Source organism: Lolium perenne, chromosome 7 (assembly GCF_019359855.2).
Source record: "Lolium perenne isolate Kyuss_39 chromosome 7, Kyuss_2.0, whole genome shotgun sequence".
NCBI classification, from domain to species: Eukaryota; Viridiplantae; Streptophyta; class Magnoliopsida; order Poales; family Poaceae; genus Lolium; species Lolium perenne.
Genome location: NC_067250.2, coordinates 118,239,113 through 118,266,572, shown reverse-complemented (window position 1 = coordinate 118,266,572; position 27,460 = coordinate 118,239,113). Strand labels below are relative to the sequence as shown.

At 40.4% G+C, this 27,460-nt stretch overlaps 1 protein-coding gene across 4 annotated transcripts; it reads right to left on the bottom strand.

The window, feature by feature from the left end:
- Positions 1-1,078: 1,078 nt before the first annotated feature.
- Positions 1,079-26,043, bottom strand: LOC127323898 (structural maintenance of chromosomes flexible hinge domain-containing protein GMI1). 4 transcript variants are annotated; one of them, XM_051351998.2, is made up of 38 exons: positions 25,869-26,043; positions 24,769-25,116; positions 24,662-24,691; positions 24,443-24,529; positions 24,292-24,347; positions 23,991-24,074; positions 23,238-23,310; positions 20,000-20,055; positions 19,810-19,915; positions 19,659-19,727; positions 18,787-18,870; positions 17,986-18,036; positions 15,141-15,261; positions 15,002-15,057; positions 14,806-14,934; positions 13,155-13,245; positions 13,031-13,065; positions 10,829-10,904; positions 10,525-10,713; positions 10,218-10,400; positions 10,123-10,144; positions 9,935-10,049; positions 9,729-9,845; positions 9,281-9,604; positions 9,074-9,201; positions 8,335-8,512; positions 8,125-8,233; positions 7,427-7,524; positions 5,504-5,602; positions 4,742-4,808; positions 4,587-4,669; positions 4,251-4,514; positions 4,018-4,176; positions 3,043-3,157; positions 2,689-2,872; positions 2,404-2,595; positions 1,620-1,922; positions 1,079-1,485 (listed from the first exon to the last, which is right to left on the bottom strand). In XM_051351998.2, exons 2-38 carry the CDS (start codon positions 25,093-25,095, stop codon positions 1,224-1,226), a joined length of 4,722 nt encoding a protein of 1,573 aa, XP_051207958.1. In that variant the 5' UTR covers positions 25,096-25,116; positions 25,869-26,043; the 3' UTR covers positions 1,079-1,223. The 4 variants fall into 4 exon arrangements, with proteins under 4 accessions (XP_051207958.1, XP_051207961.1, XP_051207959.1 ...); XM_051352001.2 differs by having other exon boundaries at positions 15,002-15,054; XM_051351999.2 differs by lacking the exon at positions 25,869-26,043 and adding an exon at positions 25,758-25,862.
- Between the last annotated feature and the right edge of the window lie 1,417 nt (positions 26,044-27,460).

Sequence of the window (27,460 nt, the reverse complement as noted above, 5' to 3'; positions counted from 1 at the left end):
GAGCCGCAAGCGGCGCAGGTGCCACCATGGGGTGGGTCGCTGCGGGACTGCACACATCCACCTCAGAGAGCATCGCCGGCCACCCAGCATCGTCCACCTTGTCACCAGCGCCGCGCGGACGCCACGAGCCGCCACGCCAAGATGGCGTAGGGTTCCGCCCAACCCGGCCAGAGCAGCAGCGCATGCGCTCGGAGCCGAGAAGGATGGACAAGGAGGAGGTGCCTGGCCGCACCCACGCGCAGGAGGGTAGAACGGCCGGGGCCCGCCAAACCCAGATCGGGCCCAAAGGGCCCAGATCCGAGCCAGCAAGCCCGCGCCGCCATGGCGTCAACTCCGGCCGCCCAGCACCATCTGCCGCCAGCGCCGTCGCCGCCATCCCCAGCGCCGTCGCCGTCGCTGGCCACCCCTACAGCTTGGCCGCGCCGCCCGCCGCCGGACTTGGTGGCCGCCCGAGGGCAGCCGCCGCCTCCCGGCATGGGGTCGCCGCCACGCCACGAAGCCGCCACGCCGGCTGCCGAGGCAGCCGCGCCGCCACGCCCCTCGTCAAGCGCGCCGCCCTCACCGGCCGCGTCGGCCCGCGCCAAGGCTTCCACGCGAGGGGGAGAGGAATCCCCGCCGCCGCCAGCGCCCGGGCTTTGCCCAACGACGCCCTCCGGCGGCGGCGAGGGGAGGGGTCTGGGCAGATGGCGGCTAGGGTTCCCTCCCGTCACCCACGGGAGCAACGAGGGGGAACGAGGGATTCCTCCCTGTTATTTTTGAACTGTTGTCAGTGTATCCATGAAGTGTGGTATCGGTCCTTGCCATGGTCGCCAATCGCCAGAAGGTCTCCACTAGGATACACAACTAACGAGATCCTCCGCAATTCAGCAATTGTACATCCAAACCCCAGCCTCACCACTACGCGTCGCTTGACACCTGGGAGATGCCCACGACCCAGATCAGCAGGGCTGCAAGGAGGATGAAAACTGGACGACATCCTGTAATCAGACTTTGAAACCAAATAAGAGCCTACAAACCTGGTTCAACATCACAAGACAACTGCAGTAAACCATACGGATTAATTGAGTACGACCCTGACTAGACAGTAAAACATACGCATTAATCATGTCAAACTCGATTAACTGGATCCATAGCAGCTAGACAGCTAACAGTTAGAAGTATGATCTAATTTATCATCTACATACACCCCATTCTTAATTGTCTAGTAATGTCTGCCCTGGGTGTTACTCATAAAACTGGTGGTCGCTACTGCCACTGGCCTGGCTCAGTACCTCCGATATCTGATCAAACTTGCGTTTTTTCTCGTTGCGCTCCATCACCAATTTCTGCCGTTGCTCTTCTGCTGCACTTATCCTGTTCTCCAAAGTTTTTACAACACCAATCTGTGCATGCATCGTTTTTATTTTGTTACACACATATTCAGAGTTGTCTTCCTCAACGTCCAGAGCAGCACGTGGAACAACAGGAAAAGTCACCTCTGGGTCACTGAGAAAGGATCAGAGGATCAGTACGGATATAGAGCATAGTAGGACCCAAAAATAATACTCCCCTAGCATTGGGTCCAAATCCATTCTGATAATGAATGGGCAACTTTCCCCAAAAATAAAATAACTACTGACCTGTATCCAAGGATCAGCATGCCATCACCCTTTATAATCCCACCATCCAAAGATATAGCCCCATTCTTCAGATGACGAATGGCTTGCCACATATCATCACGTGTTTCGTAGACTTGAAGCTCTCCAAAGAGCCTATAAAATAAGGTTTCACGGAGACCATGTCCATGCTTTGTGACTATCGTCAAACTCTCTGGGGAAAGATTGATCATGTTCACCGCAAACCCACGAAATCCCTTGGAATGTGGAAACGGCAGAGCTAGCGGCTTTTGCTTTGTGTTCAAATGGAAGCCTCCAGTGTATGGCCTGCCAAAGAAAGAAATGCTAAGTTGTCTAGTATGGCCTGCCTGCCAAACAACTTAATCAAATAATCACCTCATAGTAGAAACTGCACTAAAGGCTATATGCATCATTTTGATGCAGAGGCCGGAGGTTTCATCCTCCTTTTAGATTTTTCCTTCAAAAAGTAGAAACTGCACAAGACCTCTCTTCTCGAAATTTCGATTTTCTTGACTATGTTAAACAAATATAGATAATTTGTGATAATTATCTCCATATGGCACTGAAGGCAAAGTATGTTTGCAACTCTTGCACAGATAGTTGTTTATATTAGTGGTACAGGCAACTGGGGGTTGAGGGTTTATAAGATTGTAATTTGAGTTTATTAAAGCATTAGCCGCATTGCCTTGGTATAAAAAAAATCAACTCCCAAGAAGAATACACCTACAGATCTATTGAAATTAAGCAACCAAATTATGTACAGGGATACTAACGAAACAAATATTACCTTATTAAATCGAGGCAAATGATAGGAAATCTCTTTCTTATAGGAGCTCCTAGGTTAGCTGCCTCCTGATGAATACCAAAGTGGACATCCACACTTCCATCAGCGGCATACTTCTCAAAGTAATTAGCAGCAGCCTGTGTCTTGCAAACCACTGCTAGCATGTTGTCTTCACCAAGATACAGAGAAAGCATCCTACCAAATGACAAGACAGAGATTAAAATGAACAAAGTTACGCGCAATGCTACATAGATCTGAAACAGATGAACATAGAATCTAGAGATTTACCTGCTCATTTTTCTGTCTGCAACAGTTCCGAGAAGAGCAACAATACCGACAACATCATCCGTCAAACATTGTCTGCTGGAGAGAGTGCATAGAACAGCAGCAGCAGTACCAACATTCTCTTCAATTTTATGACGAGTCAACTCTATTGCACCAGTGGCTGATCCAGCTGTGTGGCTAATCTCATCTGGATATACGAACAGAAGACTATAAAATGGCAAGCTGAGAGGCAACTGCAGGGGTAAGAATAATGTAATGGACCCCATAAAAACACTAGAGAACATGACTATGCAGATCAAGTCCATACTCAGAGAAAGACAAGAGCAATAAGAATTTTGCACAAGCACAGAAAACAACCTTGCAGATTGACAATATCATTCTCCAGTGTTTTCTTACGAGAATCAAAAGCTTTAATCAGAACTTCTTGAGAGCATATATCAGAATCAATTGCTCGAATCTCATCAGAAAATTTCTGGAAAAAAAAGATGGACAAATTAGGCTCAGACAAGCTAATAATAATATTCTGCAGGCCAAAAAAACTTATAACCTCTAATCAAACTATCAGAAATGCTATTTACAGGTGTAAATATCATCGATTTTGATCAATATAAAGAACAAATTTCAGCTATAAAATAACTTTACAAATAATTTAGTTCTGTGTTTTGTTGTGTTTTGTCAGAAGGTTTGTGCTCCCTCCATCCGGAAATATATATCTAGACACGTTTTAGTGTATAGATACATGCGAATCTAGACAAATCTGTGACATATAATTCGGGACAGAGGGAGTATATTTCTAGATATACACAGGCGTAGGAACCCCGATGGTGTTACAACAAGCAGCAATTCAACTCAACTTTACTTGATCAATGGTTGGGTAACTTGAATGGTTTGCATTAACCAGGAAATATGGGTTTTGCATTTTACACAGTACACTAATCAGGATAACTGAGAATGTTGTAAACCAAATTGTTGCACTAACCAGGTACTTCGATTCCATACTCACATCATGAAGACAACTTAATGTGCACTAGTAAGGATAACCTGGGAGCTATTTTGTTTAAATCTGACTTTAGAATTTTTCTTGAAGAAAGTTTAGTTTAGAAAACGTTTCAGATCCTTGTTGGTTTCTCCTTATAGGAACAGGTTAGGATTTTCTTCCATGCTCTTAGCCATATAAATATTTAGTTTTTAAGTTTCAAAAAGTGGATGGTATTGGAAAGTGTGTTTCTAGCTCAGCTTTTAGGTAGTTTTGAAAATTCAAATAAGCCAGATGACTTCAGCAGCAGTAGAAATGTCATATCCAATGCATCAATTCATATATATCAGCTTTACCCCCAGAATGTTTGAAGCAAGACTGTTAGATTGACTAAGAACCAGTTGACTTGGAGATTTAGTATTTTGACTTGATACAGATGAAGTTGGGTAGCTGCATATAGGTTCAGATTCGTTCTCCCCTTTGACGGGCACCAAATCAAGAGTATAAACAGGAATCTGTCAAAGGAAAACTCAGGACTTCAGTTCAAAGTAATCATAAATATGCAATATCTATTGTATAAGATCGGCACCTGAATTGTTGTTTCTAGGTCAGGAAAATGTGTATGGTATGCCACAAAAGTGACTGTTCCTGGTTCACGAGGAACCGGCACACGAGAAACAATACATCTTCCACGTTCAAATGTATATTGTGCTCCTTCCACAAGTTTTTCATTCGACCTGATGCTCAGTGTATGGTGGGGTCCATGCATTGACTCATCAATCAGTCCATCGCTGTCGAAAACTTCAAATATAATGTTCTCCAATAAGGTGCCAGCTTGACAACTTCGTGGAACCTGCCAAATAACAACAAAAATGAGATTTCATCCTTTTGAACAAAATCAACTGAACAAAATCACTATTACTACCTCAACAGCTTCCAAATTCCTGATAGAAATCTGAAATGTTGTAGCAAAAATCTCTTTCTCATGATGAAAAATCTTCAAACAAGCTGCACACACATGCACATAATCTTTAGAATGAAAATATATCATAACTATCGACACCAGACTACATAACTCACCTTGTGAACCAAATCCATTAATAACTTTAAGTAGTCCACTTAGGTCAACAAACCCTTCACTATTTACCTGCAAAATTAACTATACAGTTTACATGTCGACGGAGCCTACTGCGAGTGTAAAACTACCGATAAATCTAAGTGCTTCCAGGATGGCTGAGACACTAGGTAGGAAATAGCCGACAATGAAGTCCCTTTTCCACAGTGATAAAAACTCTAAACCTTTCACTTGTCGATCACAGTTTCAAGAAGCAAACTTTCATTGAAATATCTTCAATGCCATATTTCCTGTCTTCGTAATGAGGGTACCAAACCTTGAATTAATATATTTTTTCAACATAAATAAAGAGTTTTCCGTAAGATAGAAGCATTGAGTTCGAAAGAAAACAGAGTGTATATAGAGGTAAAATTAGGGTGCTGCATCATCCAATCAATAAGAGCCAGAAGGAAAAGGCCACTCATAGTCTCTCATCAGTCATCTCAATGGCAAATTAGTGGGGTTCAGGCGGAAATCTCTGTAATCGGTTTCGCCAGTGATTTTAGTTTGGTTCAGGGTAGGCGAAAATTCTACTGGAAGTCTACTTTTACGCTACTTAAAATACATTGAAGAAAATACTGTATGTGCAAAGAACAACACAAAAAATTACAAGCATTTCTCCACTTAAGGAATATTACAGACCACAGCACACCATTCTGGTTAATGCTCAACTGATCAAAACATATATTTGCTAGTGTTACAAAATACAGTTAAAAACAAAGGTTTACCTTTCGAACATGTCCATGTTTATCTACAAATGAGAATCCAACAATTTCGACAATAAGTTCCGTCCCTTCTTCAACATGATTACCACAATGGTCGAACACCTGCGTATGGTTGAAATGGTATAGTGTGTTATTATGAAATCAAACCCCCCATCATGAAACCTAAACCAAATGTATTACAGAGTAGAACTGTAAAATGATGAAAATTAGATACCACTAAAATTATGCCACTTTTGAGAAATGCCATCACAAAAACCAACTTTGAAAAATGCCACTGCAAGCTAATTATCCATCTTTCACCTCAATTTCAAGTCAATATGGGTGAGTATTTGCCCTCATACTTCTTTTTTGAGCTGAAAACTGTAGGGGAGGCCCCTCATATTGTATTATCACGATAAGACCTTAACCTAATTGCTTGGGTCATCCATCCAGGCAGTTCTTTCTCTTCTTCTCACACAGCCTATTAAGCCCATGTTTTGATCTGCGCCACTGTTCTGAATCAAGGATAAATGATATACATCCCATCCTTGCACTTCTGGGGTTACATACTCTGTCCCAAGCAAGTACGCTTTACACCTGCCTGTTACTTCAGATTTCCCCATAAGAAGAGACGAATTATAGGAAGGACTTAGGGCCTTTTTGGTTCCTAACCACAATTTACCAAGCCAAAATTTGGCAGCCACAGTTTAGTTGGCATGTATTTGATTTTTGCCACACTTTACTGAATGTATGGTCTATTTGTCACAGAGTCAACTTTTTGCCACATTTTTGTGGCTTGCCATACTTTTATGGCTAACCACACTTTGGCTTGGCAAATTGTGGGTAGGAAGCAAGCAGGCCATTAATCTCATTGCATGTTATTAATAGAGAACTAGAGCTACATGTCGTTCTTTATATAGGATGACTAACTTAATCCACCAGCAACACAACTAACGTGGAGCTGCTATCTACTATCCATACTCAATTGTATTTTCTGTCACATGCAGTGGCGGACCCAGAAATTTATCGAAGCCTGGGCGCGTTGTAAGGCAAAAAAAATTTCTCGAACACATGAACATCGCATAGAGAAAATGATGTTTTCATAATAGTTCTACTGCGGAATCACATATACAACACATTACAAGTTCACAAGGCTTCTATCGCTGTCAGTCCGAAGGAGATGCAGCGTGCGCCGCACTTCGCGGGGCTCCATCATCCACAACTGCTACCTGCCGGGGCCCCTCTATTGGCCGCCGCCTCTGTTCTCAGCTAAGTTGGGGGCTGGGTGGGAAATCGGGCAACGGTCATGGGTTTCGCCGTTTTGGAAGGCTAACATTTTTGTACCATATGAACATTTTTCAGACTCACAAACATTTTTTAAACACCCTAACATTAAACTTTATAAGAATTTATGCGACCCGTCTAAAAATCTTCAGGTGTCGGCTCCTAAAGGCTAATTGGGTTTCGCTGTTTTGGAAGGCTAACATTTTTGAACCATATGAACATTTTTCAGGCTCACAAACATTTTTGTGCACACCCTAACATTAAACTTTATAAGAATTTATGCGGCCCGTCTAGAAATCTTCAGGTGTCGGCTCGTAAAGGCTAAAGCGAAGGGAGTTTCCAGATCACTGCCTTGTTTTTTCTGAGACCAGACCAACTCGTTGCTGCAAGCCTCCAAGGAACGGCCCAAAGCCCACTAGGGACTAGTTCTCCACAGGACAGATGAAAGGAGTTTGCCGATTCTACAAAAAAAAAGATCGATTTTGTCCCCGACATGTCATCATTTCCAAGCTAGATACCCTGGTCTCGCGCTTCAGGTGCACACGAACGAAGCCCAGGCAAGCACCGGGCGGTAGGGACGCTGCGTCCGCCTATGGTCACATGCATATGCATCAAATTAACTTAAAAGTGCACAATGTGGCAGCATAAGAACGTACTGCGTACCTCTAGAAGGGCATCATCAATAACTTCCCCAGGAGTTAAATTCTTCTCCCAGGCAAGGCACATATCCATGTTAATGGTTGACGGAAGACCTGGCATAACTGCATGGAATATGTGAACTCTTGATAATAGCAAAAACTTGAGTAATTCACAAAATGGGCAAGAAAAATCTCTCATGAACAATCAATACAGGTTAGCTACAATTGGAAAAATCTACTATGTGTATAATAGTTCATCATTTTGAGTATGTTCATATACCAATTCTAAGATATACCAAAGCGAAACACATGAAAAAGATGCAAGTGAGACCCGTCATTTTGGCATCTTCATGAGATACCCTCATACATAAAAAGGAGTATGGCAAAATAGTATATGTATACTACAAAGGAGGTCTTATATACTGTCGTACTACCGCTAACTAACCCTAGTTACTCCCTACTTCGTATGAAACACGTGAGAAACTGACTACACCAGTAGTATCGAAAGGGCTTTTCCTTTGCAATGCATAATGTAACCAAAACATAAATAACTTGATTTTTTAGAGAACATGCAAAAAAATGTTTGCAGATCTTTTCATTATGAGGCATTGAGGCGCAGTATGATAAATACGAGAGTTTATTAGCAGGGCGTACAAGTGTGCGCTGCAATCACGTGCATACAATCACATACACATGAAAAAACACGAGGGCTTGTGATCTAACCTTTACATGGACATAGATGAGAGAATTCATTATCAGATAAAGATATCTTTAACATCGCTTCATACTTTGGCCTTATTATGTCCAATTTGCTGCTTTTGAACAGGAAGTCCTTCATGGCAGCACAATAACATATAAGATTCACTTGGAAATGCAGTAAATTCAATAAATTTATGATCAGTCCTGTAATAAAAAGTGGTACATATGGCTCACCCTAATATTCAGAGTCATTGAATCTGATGAGAGTTCCACTTCGATATCCTCAACTTGGGCCAGAATATAATTACCATCAACTATAGTTATGACAGCCTTACGTATATCTTGGAAAGGAATTGCATTTCCATACGAATCATGGCTTCTAACTCCAAGACATCTAACTGGCACCCCAAGCCTGCAGCACAAGTTTTGAAGTAACTGAGACGTAAAGACCAGATCTGTATAATGGTGTTCGAGAAAAAATTATATGGGAAATACAACATCTCAGACAACAGAAGTTCGTCAGTTCATGCCTGGTTGAATACAATTCGAATTTCAACATATTAAAAGAAATGAGGAGACCTGATTCGATTTTAATTATTCTAAAAAACTAACATTCTCAATACAAGTCAATAGTAAGGGCTGGGCAGCTTGGTGAGTACATAAAAATTAATATAATAATTAAATAAAGGGACTACTGGAATCGTTTAGTAGGAGGTTTATTATCAAGTCGGCTACTGTTCACTGAACATCCAGCTTGTCACAACTGGACCTGGACCGTATCCCTAACATAAAAGCTCAATAACATATTTTTACTCCCAATACAAGCATTAGCATAGTTAGATACAACTAATATCTGTCTACAACAGGACCGGAACTACACCATGTTTCATAAGACAAAATTGCAACTCATCATCATTACCAGTGGACGGGAAAAGGTATTCAGAAGCATGATATTTTGCAGAAAGGAGCTAACCTTATATTTACTACAGCATTGCCAGCAGAACAATCAGCAATGCTGGATAGTTGCCAACGTCTAGTATTGGAGTTTGGACGAACTGTTATCTCTGTTTCATGCGTAATGATACTTGAATCTTTGCACCTCTGCATTTCAACACTTGACAATAGGTAAGAAGAAGATTACTCCATGCTCATTCAAAATGAAAAATGTTAGTATACTTACAACCGAGAATATAAATTGGTAAACACCAGATTTAGTAAAGATGCTTGAATCTTCGCTCAACTGAAAGATATACAGCCCGTTTATGCTATCACGCGATGAGGGTTTCTTGAGCTTCCTATAAATACAATTTGCACGGAGATGGTCTTTTTTACTTCCAGGCAAATGATTAATGTCCATTTCCATCTCTATCTCATCATCCTTCAGAATATATCTCTTGTCAAGGGGGCTGGTGGAGCAAGTAGTTGCACACTGTGGTAGGATTACAGCTATAATTTCACGTGGATGTTTATAACCAGCCATTATAACTTTTTCAAACGGTAGACCCTGTAAAAGTAACAGATTAGACCCAAAAACAAAATATAGTACAAATACACAGAAAATAAAAGGCATAGATTTCAGGCCTGAAAACTTTACAAAAAACTAACTTATAGGTGTGTTGACTGCTAACCCTTTCTATAGTGAGATCACTGCCTTGCAAATTCCTTAGGACTTCAATACATGCTGGAGCCTTCTCCTTTTTCTTTCCAAGTATTTGCCGCCAAGAATCATTTTCCATGGTGTGACACTTTCATGTTTACAAAAAAAAAGTAACTACACCAAGAATAACATGCTCAAAGAAATTGCACAAGTAGTATGACCTACTAAGTACTTTACCTTATCATTATCTATCATGCTGATAGGGAAGGAGACAGATTCTTGGATGTTAAGGCACATGCTATCAGGACCTTCTTCAAGTAAGCAACCTTGCTTATCAGAGAACTCAATAGACCTTGAAAATAAGTTCATTTGAGCTAATGAAAAATAAAATAAATTTCTCGTACAGAAAAAATAATGGCAAAAACCTGCATATAAGTCGAGCTTCACCTGCCATAAGATAATATGATATTAATAAGCGAGCTTCAAGCATGAGTAATAGTTCAGAATGAAGTGAACTAACCACAAATATCTCCTGCAAGTCCTTCACCAACAACATACTCCAATGTTGCATAGAATATGGTTTTCAATGAGAGGAAATTATTTTTCAATCGTGCAAGAACTCCTGGTTGGATTTTCAGATGATCTCCTCTTTTCCATGTTTTCCCTTTCCTCCTGACCGAGGTGTAAACTCTAATGACTTGGACTGCACCATGGTAAAAAAAAGACAAGAAAAAATTTATATCACTGCAGTTGCATGGTTTCTTAATTGAATAATAGAAGAGCAAAACGGAAAGATGAGCATGACAAATCACATGGTAATCCCTCACCATCTTCAGATATTCCAAGTCGGTCCTTGTTGCTTGGGTTGATAATAACGGTATGATCGTTGTCACCTTCGTCGATTTCCACATCATACTGTGCATGCATATTATTAATCCAGTCGTGATACTGCTTCTCCAACTGGGTAACATTTAGTGATCTTCCGCCTCTACGGACATCAACATTAACATCCTCAACTAGAAAGTAATACATAAAAGTACAACAAAGATTAGAATGACTGAGATTTATCATATAACTGGAATGCAATAACAAAAATAGACTAGTAAATCAGCAAGTTTGATAGGGAAAAACCTGAACTGTCACTACGAGAACTGCCGTCCAAGCGGCGAAGTGCCTTGGTAAAAAGGTCGTGTTGTGCTAAATCAGTCTACAGTTGAATACAGTTAATCTAGTTAGAGAACAAATACATATAGTCATAAACATAACTTAAGTTATGTGCAGAAGCACATAATTTCAGTTTCATCAGACCTTACAATTCTTGCTTCGATTTGCACAGGACTATTGCAGCATCATTATGCCATACATGTTTAACCGTATGGTTATGGTGAATAAAAAGATATTTGAAATATAAGGTGATAGAACAACATAATAAAACTAAAAACACTAGGGAAATTAAACAGGGATAAAATATTTAGGAAACAGTAATGTTTAGGATTTGATCATTGGGCATGTATATTATATAAGTCATCATAGACGGGGATCAAATTTAGAGTTTGTCGTTGGGTGGGCCAGATGGTAGACTATCAGTTTATAACTGTGTGCGAGGGTTCCTATTAATATACTTTTTTCTATTAAAATGACATGCATGGAACCAAAATTCCGTATAATAAATATACAGTCTAACCACTACTTCCTTCCTTTTCACCTTTTATTAGTACATATAAGTCAACAGACCTATAGTGCAACACTTCATAGCTAGCCTGGAATGCCTCGGTCAAACGATTGATACAGACTAGCTACCTAGGGATTTCCTCGGTCACTTGGGGCTACACACTGGCATACCTATGAAGATGTATTATAATCTTGTCATTTATCCCAAACGAACTTCTTATTGATACTCTATGTCTGCCCTCACGGGTCAACGAATTCTGATGAGTCTTCTATGCGGTCAAACGATGTTAACTTTGGCCAATGATATATTTAGGTATATTTAGGTTGACCATATAAATATCATCTGAGTGGTTTCTCTTCTGAGTAATAATTTAGTAAAACTATTCCTTTACCAAACTTGAAACCGGTGCATGTAAGTCTATCAATTAGGTAGTTTATCTTTTAAATTAGGAAGATTCTTTTAGCCTTGGCCTCAAGCCATTTACAGATAGGATATACGATTTGTTAATTAGATTGGATTGTTAGGCCTCTATGTGTACAGCTGACCTTCTTCAATCTGTCATCAATAAGGCATGCGAAATCAATCTCTTCAAGCACCACATCCCACCAGTCAATGGAGATTTCCCGATAGATTTCCCGATAATACAATATGCGGACGATACACTCTTAACTATGCAAGCCTTCCCTCGGCAGCTTCTCTGCCTTAAGGGAATCCTAGAAACATTTGCCCAATCCACGGGTCTTAGGGTAAACTTTGCCAAGTCCTGCTTACTCCCCATTAATCTCTCTAATGAAAAAGCGGCTCTCCTGATGGGGCTTTTTGGATGCAAACTAGAATCCTTCCACTTTACTTATCTTGGCCTTCCACTTGGTCTTAGCAGACCTAGCATTCGCGATCTCCGTCCACTATACTCCAGAATCAACCACCGTCTCGCTGTCACTGCATCCTTCCTTTCCCTTGGTGGAAGAATCCTGGTGACAAAGGCCATCCTCAGCTCTCTTCCAACTTTCTTCCTTTGCACTCGAAACTTGCGGATGGAGCCATCGAAATCGTGGATAAAGGTAGAAGAATTGGCCTGTGGGGTAAATTGGAAAATTTGGGCAGACCAAAATCCTTGGCGGCCTGGGATTTAGTTTGCAGGCCACAGTCCAAAGGCGGCCTGGGATTTAGTTTGCAGGCCACAGTCCAAAGGCGGTCTGGGCATCACTAATCTAGCTGCCCACAATGAGGCTCTTCTCATCAAGTTCTTGCATAAATTTTTTAATAAAGAGAAAATCCCTTGGGTCCATCTAACTTGGAGTAGTTACAACAATTCTACTCCACAAGCCACTAATATCTCTAGCTCTTTTTGGTGGAGAGATCTTATCAAGCTTTGCTCAAAGTTCAAAAGAATTCCTTCTTGTACATTTATCTCTTCTAATAAAATTTACTGTTGGGGCCTCCCCTACAGTTTTCAGCTAAAAAAATTAAAAATGGACCCCCTATGAGGAACGAAGCAAGCAAGACCTAGAAGAAGCTATTCCAGGCGAGAGCCACTCCTTTATCTATTCCTAATCCTAGTACACAAAGTTCAAACATCAAATCAACATAATACTGAAATCAAGGAACATAAGAAATTAGCACAAAATAAGCAGATCAAGACTAAACTTTAACATTTGTACCTTGGAGAGCGTTGGATGAAAAGCTGCATCCGTTTCTGCGAACGAAGAAAGCACTAAGGCAACGAATAATAGAATTTGCTGATTATATCAGATTTAAAGTAAAATAATACTATTAAAGCCTCACCAACAAAACATTTCACCCTCTTGCAGCATCGCTTCAGGAGTTCAGCTTTTTTTCCTTTGCTTTGTTTAGGTTCCATAAAAGGAAGAGGGCCCTGTGACGAATAAATAATAGTCAGTTGATATTTCCAGTGGTAAAGATTAACAGCATGTACAAAAATAGAAGTGGCAGCATGGGAAAGCTTTTTGTGAATATCTGATGCATAAGTACAAAAGAACCACATAAGAGAACTTCATTCTGAATAAAACTGAGCAATCATTTCACAAAAGCAACTTCCTATTTACAGGAGAAGTGTAATAGAGAATCTTTGACACAAGTCATCTGTTCATAGTACCAGCTAGATGATATGTCTGTTCATAGTACCAGCAAGATGATATGAATGTCAACCTGTAGCATTAGACTACTCATAGTGGTAGTAACATACTCCCTCCGTTCTGAAATACTCTGCATTCTAGGCCTAAAATTTGTTCTGAAATACTCTACATTCTAGCTTTTAAACAAGAATACGGAAAACGAAGTGGTCCTCCTTTATGTATTGGGTGTCACTATTTTCAATGTAGCTTGGATTGGTTGTTTACCAATTTAAGTTGTACTAATAATTGCACTACTATTTTATCTGATTTTTCCTAGAATGTAGACTAAAAGAGAACGGAGGGAGTAGAACTACATGAGTGTCAACTAAGCATTTTTATGACATGTCATGTCATTAATTCAGAAAAGAGAGGATTGCGGTAACTAGCTATGTCACCATCACATCACACATTCCAAGCAAAAATGACTCTACAAAGTAATAAATCTAGTCTTCTATGCTACTACAACTATGATACTACCCACTATGGAGGTGGCAACATAGAATAGTAACATGTTACTACTCTATTTTACTTCCCACTATGAAAAATAAATCTAATGCAGAGATGATTCATGGACTAGTTTAGGACATGACCCATTGAAACTTTACAGCCACATAAATGCCCAATAGCATAAAACAGACATGTACATTTATTGCATTACCTAGCAAGTTCAATATGACCAAATTATGATGCTAGTTTAAACTATTAAGTATATAACAAAGAGAAGTCGATCCAATATCTTGATTTTATATAGCATTAATCCTCCATGGTAGTTTACAGAAGTCTGCTTCCTAGTTTTCAATGTTGTAGGCAACTATTACTGATGTAATTACCTGTAAAGAGAAAAGTTGGCAACAGGACCTAGCATTTTAGAAACACCAAAATGAGACACAAAGCTTGGTCCTGAACTAGAGATGTCTAATTGGGTAGAGAATAGTTTAACCATTACTGGCTGCATCACTTTTAGATGGTGAGCAAATTCAAATGACACAGAGCATATTAGACAAGAAAAAGCTTCTACAGAGAACCAGCTAGAACTATCTTGTGAAACAACGTTCGGGTTGCTTAAGCCAAATTAGATAATCAAATAGTTCATTAATGAAACAAACACAACAAGAAATTCTGTGCAGATTACAAATATGGAGAGGAAAAAAATAAGATGTAGACAAATCAGTATGGTAGACAACAGAATTGCCGTGTTTCTGTATCAAAGGCACAGTTGCTCACTTGTTGTATAAAATCCTAATTAGAACAAATATTCACAAATGAAACATCAAATTGGGGTGGACTTTCGAGTAATGTACCCATCTAGCATCAGGGAGTAACCGCCCAAGTCGGCGGATTGACACACGTGAAAATTTGTCAAAGTTCTCTTTTACCCCTGAGGCATTTTCTCTTAACATTTCCAAAATAGAGTCGATAGATTCTTTTCCCTGTGAAAAAGTTGTTTGTCATGGTAAGAAATTAAAAGGTATTTGTTTATTACTAATTCCATTATACCTTGACAATTGGAAAGTAAACACACTTGATTCGTGCATGGGCTTCACTATTAGCTGCTGATGCATCATGAGTACAAATTAGGAAAACACAAACAATGGAATTATATGTTAAACAGTTTCAAGTTAAAACAATATGTTACCTGCAGTTGTTGAAGTACAGGAAAATGTTACATCAAGAATAAAACTAGGACCAGCACAAGAGTGCAAATTAGTAACTGTCACTTCATTTTCCAGTATTTCTGCTAGATCTACACCATTCACCTGAACATAAAACACATCCAGAAAACACCACTGTAAAACAAAGTATATATAATGTCTCTGGAAATAACACAACTATAGCCCGTTTCAAAAAAAAAGAAATAACACAACTATAGTCAGGATTTGATCGTAAAGTACATAAGTAGAGTAGGCAGATTGTATCCTAGCACAAGCTTGCTTTATTTCCCGGAGGTCTCTGTTCAAATTAGCCCTCTAATTTTCAGAAGTGCAAATTATACTAACCAACTACATTTCATCCTATTATAAGAATAAATTAGATAACCCCTTAACTTTGTTGTGAGATCCACTTGACCAATGACTACTCTTTTGCTGAAGGTAGATAATGCAAAACACAGTACCCCAGCGGCATGGCCCATTAGACACGGCGCCTAAGGCTAGTTGTTAACAAACCTATCTCGTCAATTAGCTAATATGTTACTCAAAATAAGACTGAGTTTCCCTTTCCAAGTTTAGGCAACCCAGCTATATTTTGCTAGGTCTATAGTTGTCTTTAGGCGATGCAGAGGCTTCCCCCTTTTCGAGAAATTTAGTTGACATTAAGTTATAAACAAATCCCTACCATCCTAAACCCTCTTTAATGCTTCTACCATGGCTACGCTTCCATGTTACCACGTTGAAATGGCTCATCTAGCCTTTTCGTGTTGCCACATTTGAATGATTCATCTGCACAAAGGCTCCTTCTTTGCACAGTACCCACATGTCTGTTTGGCATCAGCAGGTCTAGGATGCTGGCTCAAGACACAACTTCATCAATAAGACCACCCTGTACCGCCCAGCCTAATGACTAGAGCTCCGCATCATGGTGACGAATGATAATAAGTTGGACATCGAAGCCTATGCAGCAATGAATCAAACATCGGCCTCAACTTCGAGTGACTTCATAACGTTAGACCTGTTTCATGACACCTTGATAACTTACGTATGCCATTTCACATTGCTTATCAATATAGCCTTGTTAGGAATTTGAGGCACAGACAAGGAGCTCATGTTGGTTAATTTCAAGAACATATCCTCCAAGCGAGCCACCTTACATCCATGGCAACTCAAACAGAAGATAAGACGACAGGATGCCAGTATTGATGTGACCCTATCACTACCTCCGTAGAAAGACAGGCTTGACATTGATTGTGAGTTAGCTCGACCACCCTGTACCGCCAAGCCTAATGACTAGAGCTCCACATCATGGTGACGAATGATGATAAGTTGGACATTGAAGCATATGCGGCAACGAATCCAACATTGGTCTCAACTTCGAGTGGCTTCATAACGTTAGACCTGTTTCATGAGACCTTGATAACTAACGTATTGCCATTTCACATGGCTTATCAATATAGCCTTGTCCGGAATTTGTGGCACAGACAAGGAGCTCATGTTGGTTAATTTCAAGAACATATCCTCCAAGCGAGCCACCTTCCATCCATGGCAACTCAAACAGAAGATACGGCACTGCCCAGACAAGACGCCAGTATTGATGTGACCCCATCACTACCTCCGGGTTTTGCTGTTTGGATGATGTGTGTTGGTGTACCGTCAGGGAGTATGGCCTTGTTCATGGTCCCCCCTTCATCATAGGTATAGCGAGTTGTCGCTAGGAAGGAGGCTTCGAGATTGATCTTTGTATTCCCCTTGTAAGGCATTGCGAATAATTTAATAAAGAAGAAAGCTGTGTGCATCCTTTGGATGCAGAGGCTGGGGCTATGCTCCTTGATCGGAAAAAAAAACCTCCGTAGAAAGACGGGCTTGGAAGTGATTGTGAGTTATCTCGCCCAGTCACTTCTGAGGCTGTGTTGGTTTGAGGGCACCCCCAGTTCTCCAGCTTCTATAGGTAAACCAGGCTCCGGAAATAGGTTTGAGACTGTCTTTCTTCTTGTTACCTTCTTTATGTGTTTCCTTCCTTGAGCCATGGAACGAGGGGGGATATCTAGTAGAGCTAAAGCATCATAGAGTCTCTTCAGCCTTCCTCTACTGGATATTTCTTCTTAATCTTTGTCTTTTAAACCCAGATATGTGGGTCCAGGTGACTTATGCAGTTCGCATTGGCAAAATGGACATTATCAGTTAGCCATGGAAGGTTATGTAATCAAGTGAAAAAACCTTAGGGAGTGATGTGGAGTTTTCCTACTTTTAATAGTAGGAACAAGCATTACAACAAATCAATATGTCTAAGCCCTTCGCTTTTGTCCATTTGTTGTAGCTAATCAGAATCGTGTGGGCGTGTGGCAGTTTTTAGCACTCAGAAGAAAATGTAAAACTCAGCACAAAGTCCCATTGTTCATTGGATGTTGTGGGTGTAGGTGCAGGCAGTGGTGTTTTTCCGCTAAAATAACCTATCATTTTTTCGTGTTTAACATTAGAAAAGGAACCAATGTTGGCTGGTCCTTTCTGAAATCTTCTTAGTAACCATCCAACATACTTGATAAACCCAAACTTGGATACATTTACAAACTAAAATGGTCATATGATTCAAGCAGGCCAACTTTCATCTAACAAAAGATCTTATACTTTACAATTATTTAGATATTAGATCAACATGTATTAAACAGACCAGCATTTGATAAATATGATACCAATAAAAGAACACGAGCAAAAGGTCCACTCAATATTTTAATGGGAAAGAAATAAAGGAAATCCAATTTTCCAGCAATAACTATATGACAACAGTCTTTTATTCAAGTCCGCAACAGTGATAGGAAATTCTAGACAGACCTCAAACTGAACCGGCCTCCTTGTATTCATAGATCCATTATCCTCGTCGTACTGGATGAAGTAACATGGCATTTTAGTTAGCATAACTTCATTGAGGTAACGGCACCAGTACAAACTTTAGAACTTTGCATATATAAAATAATATAAATTCACTTGATCTGAAAAAATACTACGAGTATTGTAAATTTATAGGGATCTCAAAATAGCTTTGCTTCAACCAGTTATTTGAGATTAGCTCAGACTTGCCTTGCCTCAAGGCTCAAAATTCATAAACTCCAGCTGAGCTTGACTCATCATCAATTCAGAATTAGCTTCAACAAGATTTAGTACACATACATACTATACTATGAGCAAAATTGAACTGATCTTGAGCCCATATGTGTTTCTGTTCTGATCTTTTCATTCTAAATTTGAGGTCATATAAGACCATATTCCCAAGCTCAAGCCCATTTGACATAGGGTCAAGGCAATATGTCACTTGAATCCAGTATTGTGCGAATTTTAGTTATCATCGACCACATTCAATTGAAAACCAAGCCCTTTTAGGCCAAACTCCAGGTTAATACCCAGTTCAAACCCAGTTTGTTCGTTCGTTCTGAGCCTGACCTATTATTTCAAGTGTGAGCCTGAACTTTAGCGGGCTTGGTCCTGTTCAGCTTGTTGAAACCTCAATATGATGGATGATTGAGACTAAATCAAACAATATGAAGTTTTAAGCAGGTCTGTTCATTTGTACTTCCATCTCATTCAGTGAAGGCTTCAATCATATTAACATGATTATGGATATGTTCAGAAAGGAACCTGTATGTATGGAAAATAAATGTCCTTCAGAAATCTTTGAAGTTTGGCTGCCTCCAAGCACCTATTCAAGCCCTGAATTTCCACCTGTAAATGTTGATAGAAGATGAATTTAACAAGACTTGCAGGCTTTTGATTATCAACACATGAAATCCATGAATCTGGTGAACATTGGTTCCCGCATGCGAAGAACCAGTACAGTTTTTGATCTAGTATGAATTTGAGAAGTCAGTGCAGGTTGAATCTGCTCAAGTTAGAATTAACTGGTGCATGACTTTCAACAGAGAAGTACTAATTGTGAAATCAATAGTAATGTGTAATGTACTACATATTAGCAAGTGCTGCATAATCCTATGTAGCCATGATAATTTTTCCTTAACCCTTGGTATTTGCAAATGAGAAAATTTTCACATCGACAGGATATCTATGAGATGGAAAGTGCCAGTTAGGCAATGATGAAAATTACTATTGGACCAGCTATTATTGTTTTCCGCCGGAAGAGGTCTTTTGACAGTTTTCTGAACCCAGACTTCAACTATGGAAATATTATGATTTCAGTTCTACATAAAGTAAAATATATGAAGATAAAACCTAGTGAAAGAACACTATATGTGTGTTACATTTTAATCTGTACGGAAAACAACTTAAAAATAAAACTGCGAACCAACAAATGCTCCAATGACCAGAAAAAAGATATCGACGCATCAGAGATTTCATACTTGTGACCTTTACATGACCTGCATTTATATTTTGGTGGGATATACTGAGTAGCAACATGCAAACGAAACTGTTGTTGATCCATTTAGCAGCAATGATGTTCTGATATTGCATGACACCGGAACATCCAAATGCAGTTAAGATAGTAACTAGATCACCTGGGTAAAACTTTGATGTGGCGACAGTGTCAACTCTTCTTCAGATGGATCCCTAACTCCTCCAGCAGTCTGGAATTTAATCGTGCTCATATCTGATACTTTGCCGACATGCAGGAATATAAATAAATAAAAGAGGGAGTAGGAAGACTACCTTCCAGCTGAGTTTAGACGAGGACTTCGCCAACAGAGCCTCCCTCGAAAGATGCAAGGTAAACACTTTCCTTGATTCCTTCGTTTTCGATGAAACTATGGCACGTCTATTGTATGAAAAAAAAAACATGACAACTAATTAAGTTGAAAAGCTTGGGTCTTTAATATTAGATTAGCTGGTATGCTCATACCTTCCAAGATGCATCGACGCAATAGTTCCACCATAGCCAAACATGCCAAAGAAAGGCTGTAGGTATTTGATAAGAGTAATAGGTCAAGTACTTTGCACATAAATTTGTTGTCTATGAAAATTTCATTTTAGTTAAGAACAGTGCATTTACATTAAAAACATGAAGCTCTAAAAAATAGAGGCATCTTTCCACATGAAAAAAACATATAAGCTAAGAAATAATCTAAAATGTAGAACCAAGGAAGTGCTGAAATACTACTTTGTTATTTTCAATATGTCAAGAATGAGCTATACAGCGATATCTGTAAACTTCTAAATTCGTCCCTTAAGCCAATCAATCAAAATGGCATGTACATTTTTATTTTGCGAATTACGGAAAATGACTGATATGTAATATAGCAATCACAACATGTACAGCTATACTTGGAAAAATAACATAAAAAATGAGGCAGCAATACAATCATTTTTTTTTGGAGAAAACACAAAGGAATCTTTGGTACTGTAAACTTTGCACCCGAGACTGGAAAGCTAACGGAGTTGATTCTAAGAACATTCCAAAAGGGGTTAAAAAAAAGACTGGATTTTTACCGTTCTCGCTTTTTCTGGTAATTAGATCAGAACAAAAAAATTACCATTTGGCCAAGCGGAGGACTCTATGTACCCTTATCCCTAAAGGACATGAGTGGCCTTTGTATTAAAGATCTGAAAATTAAGAATATGTACATATTTAAGTAAATAAGATTTTAGCCGAGGATGGCGTTTGGCAGTCGCTTTTGCGAAACAACTATTTGGGTCAAAAACCACTTCCATTGGTAAAAGCTAAACCGATGGATTCTCATTACCAGATGGGCCTCATGTGGGTAAAAGAAACCTTGCTTCAGCATGGGCCATTTAAGTGGGGAATGGTGAATGAGTGAGATTTTGAGAACATAAATGTCTAGGTGATGCATCCTTTTGTGGTATGTATCCCCCGCTATGTAACATTGTTGGGAATAAGCATGCCATGAAGGCCTTTGTCCTCGGGGCGGCAAATCCAAACATGGACTTTCATTTCACACTATTATGTCAGCATTTGGCTGACTGGAATGCCAGGGTGGTCGAGGCTCAACTATCTCAAGAACATGACTCACACCATGTCTTCAGGTCAAAGCGACTCTCCTTTCCCTCTCACATGCGCAGCCTCGACCGTGACCTGGCACGGGGGCACGGATCTCGCGCCGGCGGTGTCGTTCGCACCGGCCTGGTTGATGGTGGCGTTGTGGAACGGCTGCGGCCAGCGATCATCGACGACTCATCGACGGTGGACAGCGGCAGTGGTCTGGGCCCAATTTGAGCCCTGATCGACTTGGGCAGGCTGCGGCCATGGCTGCATTGCATCATCATTGATGACGGCTCCGCGGAGCATTTTCTGGGCTAGTTTGGTGGTGGCCTCCTCCTCCGCCGGAGGTGGTCGGCCAGTTGGTATCGAATGCGAGTTGGGGAAGCGCGGATGCCAGTGAAAACCGAGACCCCGACTCCAGGCACGGCGGGCGATGGCGGCGTTACGCGCCGCTACCTTGTTGAAGACATCGCCATTGCAGCCCCTGTTTACCCACTCGTGCCGCTCCAGGGAAACCCTAGATCCATGGATAGGATGATGGTGGCGCTGCCACGTCGTTTACTACCTGAGGGCATCATTCTTGGAGTTGTGCATTGCCAGAGGGACCAATGGATGTTTTTGGCGGCAGCTGAGCTGGATTGCATCTTTTGCATCGACGTCGACAAGTCTTGGCAGCGTGGATCGGCAGGGTCTCGGCGACGGCCGCGTGTATCGGCGTCGTCGGCAAGATTGGCAAAATTTATGCAGATCTTAGCCTTCAAGATTGCTCGGAGGTTCGAGAAGTGCTCGCTAAGAGCCTGCTTATCCGGATGTTCGCTCTCGTTTCGCCTAGAGTGTGTTTTGGGGTATGCGATTGTTCCCGGTCATGTTAAGTTTGTAGGTGTTGTGTGGTGACTTCGGGTTTTGTGATGTATGTTCTCTGTCCGTTCTATGTGGTATGTTTCAATAAAATTGAAATAAAGGCCGTATGCATCGAATGATGCAGAGGCTAGGACTGCCCCATTTCGAAAAAAAAGGTCAAAGCGACTTGTGGCGATTAAGATTACCACTTAAAATTAAGGTTCCCATATGTTTTCTATGCCATTGAATCATCCTCACAAAAGATTGCTTGGTCAAACGAAGATGACAGTGGGCATGCGGTGCAGCTTTTGCTTGAGCAGGCAACCATTAAATATTTATTTATTTTATAGTGGGTTAGCATGTATAGCTTCGGGTGCTGTTCATCTAGCTAATAATATTACTCCACCCTGTTGTATCTTTCATATTTTTAGGTAGTGGTTAAGGGGTTGTAGATAAGTATTTACAGTCACTAAATTGCCTGGGTTGCAGCAGTTATTTGGTTATTTTGGCCATGTAGAAATGATGTAGTGCCTGACAAGAAGAAAGTGCAACCTTGTACACATGTACTCTTATCGTGTACCAGTGGCTGCAGTCATCGGTGTTGTTACAGAGGCGAAGCACAAGAAGCCTATGGAGCTTGACGCCAATAAAGCTCAAGTGGCTTATCATGGAGTTTATGTCACGGTTTGGAAGGTTTGCCAGTCATATATGCTCCTTAGTGGTCTATAATACTTTTTATATGGTCTGTCACACATTCGCATCAAGTTTTTCTTGAGGTCTTATGTTTGTTAGGCAACTTATAATAAACAATGTAATATTAAGGTTATATACATCTATGATGTGGAGGGCGGGGGTAATAAAGCTTTCCATTTTCTAAAAACAAATCAGAATGGTAATAAATAATGAATATGAACGAAAATTGTCTTTGTTTCTCCTTTAATCGTTTTGATCCCACCTAACATAACTTGATTAACTCACCTGCTCAAATACATGATTTCTTATATCATGCATCTTTTTAGGAAGTTCAGCTGCAAAGATCAACTCAAGAAAAATGAAGGGACTCCCATAACATCTAATTTTACTTACAGTTTAATAAAGTAATAAAAGGCTGCATGCATCAATCGATGCAGACCGGAGTCATCATCCACCACTTTAAAAAAATGTTACTTATAGAAATATGTCCAAATGGAAATCATGTATTCATAGGCAAGTTAAATGTATAATGTAGCTGAAGGATTAATGGTAACGCAAAAAAAATGAAAGAAATAAGGTGTATATTTTTAGTGAAATAATTGCTCACCACTAAATATGGTGCTTTCCCGCCAATACCTTTTGCCCGAAATACTCTGTGGTTGGAAGAACCAATTGTACCCCTAAATAAATAAAAATAAATGAGACAGACTATATTGCACTAGGGTTTAAGTAGGAAAGTTGTGCAATCAAACTCTGAGAATGGTAACTGTATGAACAAACATAACAACCAAAGTACAAGACCCTCCATGTAAGGAAATTAGTATAGTACATCATAAGAGCATTCAAAAATGTTAATAACTTAAATATAAATAAATCGTTGTTGCTATTTATGTTGTTACCGCCCTTTGAAAAGAAAATCACCAACCTCCAAACTCCAGAAATGGAAGGATCAACAAAAAATAACTGAGTAAAGCAAAGTATCTTCACTCAAAAAAGTAAAGCGAAATAGCAAGTTATTCTTATGTATCACATTATAGTTTATATTAATCTAACATACACCACCATGTGCATAAGCTTCTGGTACTTCAGGTTGTGTCGTGTTTGCAAGTCAAATCAACGGTACGTTCAGACAGTGTTCAGAACGAGCTTTATTTTGCACTTGTTCTTTGCTAAGAAATATTGAAAATAAGACACTTGAGTTATTTATTTTTTGTACAACCAGGCATTTGCAGTTTGATGGATCCCAATGGTATGCACAGGTGCACTATTTGCTCCACCCTAAGATTTCTCCAAGCACATTTGACATAGTGAAAAATTACTGTTAACTTCATGTGGTAAAACTTAAGCTTAATGGCATTACCATTTAGAGATAGAATTTTCATCTGAACCGTCCATCCCCCTACCAGTATCAAAAATCACCATCTTCTCTTGGTCAATAGTTATCCTGCAACACAATCCAACTTTAGTGACACCACAAATTTTGTGCAACTATCAAGTGGAAGTGACGCAGAGTAGTAATGAATAGGAAAAGAATAATCTGCAACATAATCCAACTTTAGGGACGCTACCAATTTTGTGCAACTATCACGTGAACGCGATTCAGAGTAGTAATGAATCAGGAATAATAATAATGTTTGTCAGAGAAGAGAAAAGGAACTAACCTGATCAGCTTTCTATCTTTCTTACCATTTGACCATAAAGCCTGTAATGAGTTGTCCTGGTGACGGGAAAAGTCAATGAAAACCTTAGCATATATTTACAAGTTTGCACAAACGAAATTGAGTCAGAATACTCAAACAAGAAGAAACTAACAATAAGGTCTGCGAGAGCACTCTCAGTGCTATACTCTGCTGGAAGCTCTTGGAGCAGTTCAGTCGGAGGTGTAAGGTCCCACATATTCTGAAGACAGGCAATTCAGACATAAGCACATAATGTTGGAAATGTATCTTAGCAGGATCGAATGTTGATTTTTCAAGCATATTTTATTTAAATATGAGACATGTATGGAATAAGATCAGTTCGAGTAGTAACCTCAAATGTTCTGACAAAGCCTTCACCATCCTAGCAAAATAAATGGTAGTGTCACATAGTCATTTCATGAATCAAAAAATGATGCATTGTAGTAGTTGGGCGATTACCTGGAGTCTTAATATATTCGTACTGTTGGTGAGAAAATCACTGAACTGCAATTCCTTGTGTATCTTTCTGTCCAGTAGGTCCTCTAGATAAACATCGCCACTCCAGTCAATTCCCCGCCTGTCATCACCATCCATGGGGACATCCTCCAACTCTGTCCTAATATGATCTAAGAAATCATGAAGCGGCATCTCCTCTCCAGGATCCTTGAGAGTGAGGCCAGTGCTCGTGCCATTTGGCAACAGGATCTGAAAGCGGTACACTCTGCTTGCCCGGCTGTGGTGTTGATGCTCTACTAAAGCCCAGTTTCCAGATCCTCTGCTCGCCATCTTCGCATCAGACGATGAGGTCTGCTCAAACCAACAAACAGGTCTCAGCATTGCACATAATAAATAATAAATGGAGAAAAGAAAAGAGGAAAATAGGGCCAAGCCACAAATCAGAGCGTGCAATGCGCTGCCCAGACAAGGAAAAAGGAATAAAAGATGAAATCGAAAATTCACATTAGCCACAAGATAAAAATCGTGCCCCATCAAACACAAAACATTGGACGATCACGAGACGACGCAAAACCAAATCCTATCCCCAGGAGGGAACAAAAGAAACTCGATCCGAGAAATTATTTATAATTTCAGGGCGAGAAACCTAGGAAAGCAAAATCAAGAAAACCCTCGGCACGAGGAAACCCCAAAAGAAATGCCGTTTTTTCTCCCGGTAGCACAGGAACAGAGACCCAGGGATGACGTAATGGCGGAGCAGGGGGTGGGGCCGTTTGGGGAGAGAACTCGACTCGAACCAAGAAAAGAAACATCGATCATGCGGGGACAAGAAATGCAAAATCAAGAAACCCGCAGAAAAAAAAAAGCCAAAAGAATAACCGTTTTGGGGGTGGCGCAAGAAAAGAAACCAGTTGGGATTTGGGAGGCAATGGCGGGGCAGCAGAAGGAGGAGACGGAGCTTCGATTCGTGGTGCAAAGGACTGGAATCGTACCAAGAGAGAAACCCTTGATCAGGAACCCCAAAGAAAACCCCCAAAAACTGCGAGTCGTCTCACAGACAATAATAGAGGAGGAGGGAGGGGAATCCAAGAGCGCAAACCCACCACGACAAAACCCCGAAAGGGAGCAGCTTTTTCTTGGCGAGGATGAGGCAATGTAGAGCAGGAACCCTTGCCGCAGCAGCTGGGGGTTTTGAATGCTGGAAGGGGAAAAGAATGGGTGCGTGGTGGGAAGAGTAGGGGTCAGGCGACTTCTCCGCTAACCGCGCTTTCACTGGCTGCTGAAGGCCACGACGCATCGGAGAGTGGCGGCTGTACCGTTTTATCCGACCATTATATTTCTTCTTAATACCGTACGATTTTCTTTTTTACAATATCTAACCATTAGGCAGCGAAAAGTGAGGCGGTCGAATCAGGCGCTCCTTCTCACCCTGCCATGCGCCCATATTGGTATGCATCTTGACCTTCCAGCACCAAGGTTTATTTTTTGACGGCAAGTGGCCTATCATGCAATAATTGCATAGGAGAGAGTAAAAGATGTTTTTTGTGTGGTCACCATTGGCCGCACATACACAAGGCATTAATTAAAGGGTGGACAAAGTGGCAGCGCATGCAAAATGGAATCGCGAATACGCAGATGCATTCTTGACGTAAATTTAGTCCACGTATGCGTCTAGACGGTTATGGTCATTTTGTGTCAGACCGATGGAGACAATTTTCTATCCACGCAGATATAAACATACATTTTTAGTCTGTTTGGGTCGCCTCGTTGCAGATGCCCTTAGGCAGGGAAGAGTGAGGCGATCGATCAGACTTTCCTGAAAACTCATCTAGGTTCTGCCTCGCTGCCGCTTCGGTGGTTTTAGGATCTGGAGACATGGTGGACCAGGGTCCCTCGTTGGTGAAAGGGTTTTCAGCTTTATTTAGATCTTTTATGTTTTTTTTTAAACAGTGAGCCAGCATCTACATTTTGTAGTCAACATATTTTTGCCATGATTAAAAAACATATTCTTGCTCTAATATTACCATGATACTCCTCCCACCTGCCATCATGAAGGGCACTCTTAATCATTTGAAAAAAAAGACCCAACTATCCACCTATTTGATATGTGGAAGGACATCCTTGGTTATTTAATAAAAATGACCCCAATTAACCTTTCACAAGGTAAGTGGGAGGTTAACAAGCCCCTAGCTTATAAATAGGCTCCCGTAAGGAATATTAGAGCAAGAACAATAGTGTAGCCGGCAGTAGACTATTGTAGTTTGCCACATCATCTATAGTTAACATATACCTTGCACGTACAATAGTGGACTATAAAACTGTAATACTTTAACAATATATGGCCCATATTTTAGTCTCATTCCTATGAGCACGTGTTAGAGTTGGCTCTTGCATGAGCGTCCATTTCACTTCTCCCTCATAATCTCTCACCTGTAACTAAGCAAAAATATAATATTTTATTTCTTATAGTCAGCTGACTGTATCTTATTGTACTTGCTCTTATATACAAAGGTAATGCTCAACATATCCACCTTCATACGCAGGCATACATGTTAGAAAAGAAAATCTAATACTACCCCTGACTGCTTTTAATTGACGGCTCACCATGCCTAGCTATATGCATCTAGTCAACTAACCCCGCATGGATTAAAGTTGACCATATGTTAGGGACTAGTAGTGCTATGGAGTAGTGGGT